Source organism: Idiotropiscis lumnitzeri, chromosome 15 (assembly GCF_059441095.1).
Source record: "Idiotropiscis lumnitzeri isolate Australia: NSW breed Sydney's pygmy pipehorse chromosome 15, RoL_Ilum_1.0, whole genome shotgun sequence".
Taxonomy (NCBI): domain Eukaryota; kingdom Metazoa; phylum Chordata; class Actinopteri; order Syngnathiformes; family Syngnathidae; genus Idiotropiscis; species Idiotropiscis lumnitzeri.
In genome coordinates this window covers 14,178,722-14,185,715 of record NC_142405.1, presented here as the reverse complement: position 1 = coordinate 14,185,715, position 6,994 = coordinate 14,178,722, and the positions used below count along the sequence as shown (strand labels likewise).

At 38.1% G+C, this 6,994-nt stretch overlaps 1 protein-coding gene across 1 annotated transcript; it reads left to right on the top strand.

Annotated features, from left to right (window-relative positions):
• Window positions 1–284: 284 nt before the first annotated feature.
• LOC148323031 (pyruvate dehydrogenase (acetyl-transferring) kinase isozyme 2, mitochondrial-like) lies at window positions 285–6,769 on the top strand. Its single transcript, XM_088317491.1, has 11 exons — window positions 285–513; window positions 1,468–1,609; window positions 2,691–2,762; window positions 2,834–3,021; window positions 3,212–3,301; window positions 3,879–3,956; window positions 4,047–4,123; window positions 4,373–4,471; window positions 4,880–4,990; window positions 5,069–5,182; window positions 6,077–6,769. The coding sequence occupies exons 1-11, from the start codon at window positions 384–386 to the stop codon at window positions 6,218–6,220; spliced, it is 1,245 nt and encodes a 414-aa protein (XP_088173617.1). The 5' UTR covers window positions 285–383; the 3' UTR covers window positions 6,221–6,769.
• Window positions 6,770–6,994: the final 225 nt, after the last annotated feature.

Below are 6,994 nucleotides of genomic sequence, written 5' to 3'. Positions count from 1 at the left end.
CACTGTTGTTGCTAGCGCAAGTATTGTCAGTGTTAATATTATGACAACAGAGTGCAGCAATTTTCCATCCCGCTTGTTTATCAGCGAGCGAGAGAGAACGTCATGCAATTCTCGACATGACCAGGTCAGTCATACAGACTGACTGTCTGGCTTGTTTACACTCCCTCTACGTACAGTACAACTATTTGCACTTCTTGGAATCTGACTGGTTGGCTACCGCCCACCTTTCATTCTCATTGGCCGAGAGGCAGTAAACAGCGTTATAAATGTGCAGTTCACGAGTTTTGCTGCAGATTGTAAACTGGAGTATCTCTATTGTGACTTTCGTCTACATCGCCGAACTTAATTGTAGCACCGGTTATTTATTTATTTATTTTTTTAGGATGACGAGTAGAATAAGATTCGTTAGATCCATGGTGAAGGCGGCAGCGGTGGCCAACGTTCCTAAACATGTGGATCATTTTTCCAAATTTTCTCCATCACCGCTTTCCATGAAGCAATTCCTGGATTTTGGTAAGTGGACTTTACGTCGGATTTTAGTCTTAATAATTAATTAAACGCCGTATCTTGGCGTTTGATTGGGTGTCGTTTTGATGCAATTTCTTCGTGAAACGAGCTTTATTTGTAATGTGTGTGCTTGTGTGTAGAAATACTTATTTTCAATGCATCCTATTCTTACTAATTCAATATCATAATCATATTTAATCTGGCGTCGAGAAGCGTTAACCGTGAAATAACATGACAGTTGAATGCCCTTCCTTTTCTTTATTTTTATAAACCTCACACAGCACTTTGGGCAGCATGATTGATCAAGACTAAACTACTATCATGACAGCAGAAAAAAGAAAAACAATAGGTGAAGCTAAACTCTCTCTCTCTCTCTCGCTATATATATATATATATCTATATATCTTATCTATATCTATATCTATATCTATATATAGATATATATATATATACGCGTATATATACAGATATTGACTTGAATAATATCTTATCTATTTATTAATGCAAAAAATATTAATTGTATATTTAATTCAAAGACTGTTCTAATAGCTTTCTTTGAATCTTGAATATGATCTAATCAGAGAAAGCTTTACCGGCACATTTCTCACAATGTATACATTTAATTCTACCCACAATCACCACACTCCAGCAGTGTTGGTTTGCAAGGCCCAGTGTTAACTTGTATAGGGTGTTTTTTTCTGAGATGATGTGCTAAAGATGTGCAGCTAATATGGTACAATATTTGCGAAGTATGCAACTTTTTTAGTAAATAAAACTGAGTTAACTGAGTTAAAATATTTAACTGATTTAAAAAAATACATTAAGCTCCACAGTAAAATTGTTGTTGTTTTTTTTTAATTTTTTTTTTAGTAGAGAATTTTCCACTCTACAACTATCAGCACAATGCTATTGTTTGTATGAAATGTTTTATGTTTGGACCTATTTTCTTGTCCACTCCAGGTTCAACCAATGCATGCGAGCGCACATCATTCATGTTCCTTCGCCAAGAGCTTCCGGTGCGTTTGTCAAACATCATGAAGGAAATCAATTTGCTGCCGGACCAACTGTTGGCCACACCCTCTGTGCAACTGGTCCAGAGCTGGTGAGTGACAGCTTAAATTTGACTATACAACTTTTTCAGTGTTTATCTTAACACTGAGTCGATCTCAAGACTGAAAAGAAAAAAAGACAAGCAATAATTTGTTGACATTAATGGTGCAAGCGGCCTAAATGCTCTTCTGAAATACTGTCCGGATCATCTGGCTAACTGAGGCAGAGGACATGTTGCCAAGAAACAACAGTTTTTCAATATTTTATATATATATATATATATATATATAAAATAATATATTATATTATATTATAATTTGCATGAACATTTGGATGTTTATCAGCGTGTTTTAAAAAAAGATAATTTGGGGGTTTAAAAAACGACTGTATATTATTCATTTTTCCAATGCATTTCAAAGGGAGTCAGTTACACATGGATTTTTGATATTTGCGGGCCGGCCCGGTCACTATGTCACATAGCGGGAGTCAACTGTAGTTATGACACTTGACAATTATGATTCTTTAATTATTTTTGCAACTAGTCAGTTTACAAAAACTTGAAATCTTAGCATCATTTCGCACTTGATGGGTAGGCAAACTCAATTATTAGTATACAAGCAAGTTTGTTGTCCTTAATATGTGCAACACATGCTTCTGTTGAGTCTACCTCATATTTCATAGTAGTACTGTTTACTATATCCAACTGCTATAAATAGCAATCCAACAGATTCCATCACACAGCAAAGGGGTGGGGAAGCAGCTTGAGTGGATGAACTTTGTCCCAGTTCCTACTCACTTCCCCACCTTTCCTCGTCTTGTTTTTCCTCACCGTGTTTTCACATTCTTGTAGCTGAAGGGAACGTCACATGCAGAATAACGTCATTCCCTCATGCAGAAAAACTGACGTCGGGTGCTGATGAGGGTGTGGCTTAGTTTCATGTTGCTATTATATTCTTTGAATAAGATTTATTGGAATTTTCTTGGAAAGACCCGCCACGAGCCAGATATTTGCCTCTCAGCTTCATTCTGCAACTGTCTGTTTTTGTTATTCAACTCTCCCAATGAAAATGTACCATTGACTCTGATGCAACCAGGAGGATATGTGTATTAAGTGTTTGTTTGTCACACCAAAGGTACATCCAAAGCCTGATGGAGATCTTGGATTTTCTGGACAAGAGCCCGGATGATCAGAATACTCTTGAGACGTAAGGAGAGCATAAATAATAGAGCAGCATAGTGCAGAAATTAACAGGATACGTTCTTGCGCTCATCTTAGGTTTGTCGCAGTATTGGAGGCAATCAGAAACAGGCACAACGAGGTGGTCCCCACCATGGCTCAGGGAGTCATTGAGTACCAGGAGGCCTATGGTCAGAAGGATGCTGTTGCTGATCACAACATGCAGTACTTCCTGGACCGCTTCTACACCAGCCGAATTTCTATCCGCATGCTCATCAACCAACACAGTGAGTGGTGGCCTTACACACACGGTGAAAAATAGCAACACTCCATGGCAAGTAAACGCACTCTGAACTTTCACTAGATTCCTCCTTACAGTATGAATCGCATGACCAAACATTAATAAGACAAGGTCAATATGAATATCATACTAGTCACCTGATGAAATAATAAGTAGTATTCCTTTTCTGTCTACAGCGCTTGTTTTCAGTGGAAATGTCAACCCCAGTCACCCAGACACCATTGGTTGCATTGACTCTATGTGTGACGTACCTGAGGTTGTACGAGGTAAGTCCTTGTTTGCATGGTGTCCGTGCTTTTATGTGTTAGATAATGTACTGCCTTAAGCAGAATTTTCCTCCACAATGCATTTATTTCCTTGGCATTTTAATTGGTGACATGTTTATGACAGACCATGAAAAAAAAGGATTAGGCCTCCCTTGTTTCTTCAGTTTCTTGTTCATGCGCAGTTGTATTGTATCATATTGTATTGGATTGTTTCTTAAATGCATGATCCAAAAAATGCTCGGTCTGTTATTCACTTGATACACCTTTAGTGGCAAAATGAACAAGAAATTAAAGAAAACAAGGTCTAATATTCCTCTATCTGTTGCTTGGCATTATGTCAGGTTCCATGTGTTTTCAATCAATCTAACAGTGACCAGATAAATATGAAACAAATGTGACTCTTCTGAACTCTCGGGTGTGCTAGCCAAAAAAGGCCCGTGGTTTTAAATACAGTACTGTATATTCATAGACAGGCGACAGATATCAAAAACTAGATTTATTCTGTGCACAACAATGCATTATAACAGCTTCTAACCTCGTACAACAACCTTAAATGTTGTTGTTTTTGTCTCCCTAGATGCTTATGAGAGCGCTAAGTTAATGTGTGAGCAATATTATCTGGGAGCACCGGAGCTGGAGTTGAGACAGATGAATGGTAAGAAACATTGTGATTTAACACAGACACACATACTGGTTGGGTGTTTAACATGAATATAAAGCCTCAACTTCCTTTTCTCTCCCTTAGCCAACAGTACCAGACAGCCCATCCAGATCTCTTACATCCCATCTCACCTGTACCACATGCTCTTTGAGCTCTTTAAGGTAATTATGATTTAAGCGGCAATAATTTGCACCCAAGAGAAAATGAAAATTTTGGTTTCAGACTGAGCTAATCAGATCCCATAATTTAAGTAAAATAATTAGTTAAAATCTTAACAAAATAACTGTGCCCTTTGCCATTTAACATTATTTGTGCCTGCTATTTTTTAATCAAGATAAGAAGGCAAGAGCACAAATTAAGGATTTAAGATCTTCAAAATGAGTAAATGAGCTTGGCTATTCTCGCTGTAGAATGCCATGAGGGCAACCATTGAGAACCACGAGGCCAGCAGGATCCTCCCGCCCATCAAGGTCCTGCTTGCAGTTGGTGGAGAGGACTTGTCAATCAAGGTGACGAACATTTTACCAATATTGTCGGACAACATTTGTGAGAAAATGTCTTCATGTATATTACTATGTAATTTATGTTATCATATTGTCATTACTACAAGAAATAGTAAGGAATTTGTTAAATGTACAGAAGACATACATTTTGGAATCAGGCTTTTGCTCACTTTTGTACTTCTCTCTTCACCCACTGACTTCTTAACATGGTTGCATAAATCCACTAAAACCCAAGAATCCTAAAACAAATACATTTAAATCTGTAACCCCATTTCCATATTTAGACGGGATTAGCTACGTTAGTGAGATTAGCTAATTTGGCATCATTGCTTAATAATTGAAGCTACAGCATGTATGTATGTAGACATGGTTGCTGTTTAGCCATAGTCAATTTTATTCTCCGTCTCGCAACAGATGAGTGATAGAGGGGGTGGAGTACCATTTAGGAGGACCGAGCGTCTCTTCAGCTACATGTACTCCACGGCACCCAGACCAGAGATAGGGGAGAAACATCGAGCCCCTCTGGTGAGCATTTGGACACCAAATAGACATTACTAATTGTAAGAGATGAAGATGCTAACATTCATGTATTATGTGTATTAGGCTGGTTTTGGCTATGGGCTGCCCATTTCTCGTCTCTATGCTCGCTACTTTCAAGGAGACTTGCAACTTTATTCCATGGAGGGCTTTGGCACTGATGCAGTTGTACACTTGAAGGTAACATTAAAAAAAAATGTCACTGTGGCATGTGATTATTTTATGATTTGATCTTAAATTAGACATTTTGGTAGCAGGGCTAATCCTATTCTTTGTTACGGTGAATAAAACTAGGCTTCCTTTTTTAATTTGTATCCTTTGAGTGGAAAAGACACACAATAGAGACAAAAACATCCAACAAGGATCCAGTTTCTAGCACAATCAAGAGGATTCTCAACTATATGTTTAGAATGGTGTATATGCCTATATTGGGAGTAATTTTGGAAATTTGATTGGCTCTTGCTACTGGTGGAGCAAAAGAGGGCACTGAAGCAAATATATGGTTAGACCCTGCCCCATGTGCCAGTTCAGATAACTGGCTTTTGGGTATTTTTCTGGATTTTTTTCCCCCACACATTCCATAGAGAACATATATGAATGTTTATTAGTGTTTTTTGGGAGTTGTAGAAGTAAGGTTTTTGTTGTAGCAGACCACCTGAGACAACCTTGGCCACCCTATGCCTACCCTCCCAAGGATAAAAGTCTATCTATGCCACTGGTTCTTACCTCATAATATAATTTTGCCTTCCACTTCCTTGTGTTTTTTCCATTAACTGTTCCTTATTAGAAATTGTTTTATATTATATTTAAGGTAAATTAAGAACGTTGCATTGCTGATGCCCCATAGTTGTTTAGAATGTGAACAAATTGAGACTGAATCAACACGGTCACTGTTAGTCAGAGTTTAGTCATCCATTCCAACTTAGAAATCTGTTGTCTAATTTTTATGCCCATGCCTTTATTGCTCAGAAAAAACATGAATTTGTTCTGATATTGTGTCAATATGTGAGGCAAGTACTGTTCCTGATTATTGCAATGCCTCCATTGTTGTGTTTATTTATTTTTCCCGTCCAGGCATTGTCGTCAGACTCGGTGGAGAGGCTGCCAGTTTTCAACAAAACTGCCCTGCGCCACTACAAGCTGAATTTGGAAGCAGACGATTGGTGTGCGCCCTCGAAGGAGCCACTGGATCTCGCAGTTTTTCGAATGGCCAAGTGATTCAACCACGAAAAGATAGAAATACTGTATACTGCAATACCACTGACCATTGACCACAAAGCGCCCTTGAAAGGACAGGTCATTGATGGACCAGGAGCTGAAGGCGTCAAAAGAAAAGCAGATGGCCATGCTCTTTTTTTTCATTCTGATGATCTGGCACATTGGATGATCGGGATGCACAATTTGCCACTTTGTGTTGCCTTTTCACATGTGGAGTACGCTGATTGAAAAACATCTGCAAATTAAGCATGGGAATTAGTTTGAAATGACTGAACGGCTGCAGCTGGACACTGAGCCTTCACTTGCTCATATTGTTATAGCGGTGGGAATAGTTAAAAATCCAATGTTCTGTTATACAGTATATTAGGATTTGAGTCAGTGTGTGTTCACATTATAATGGATAAGGTTTTTTGCTTGGTTTCATTCCTTCATTTGAATCATAAGTGTTTGTTATATTGTATTTTTGAAAAAATTGCAAGACATTTCAGATGACTTATTTTTGTAAAAAAACAAAAAAAAACAATTAAATAAATAGACTTTACAAATGAATGTGTGTGTCCATATCTATTGAGTTCTTCATAAATATATTGGCTGATGAAGCGCTTGTGGCAGACTGTGTGGTGTGTACGTGTTTGGCCAATGAACTATGTAGGCTGAAGGAATAAACCTTGCTCGCAAACAAACTTATCACAAAGTTGTATAAGAAGAAGTTGAGTACATCACTTGCTATCCAGTAATGACCTTAAGTAGACTTTGACCACCCGGCTGCCTGCC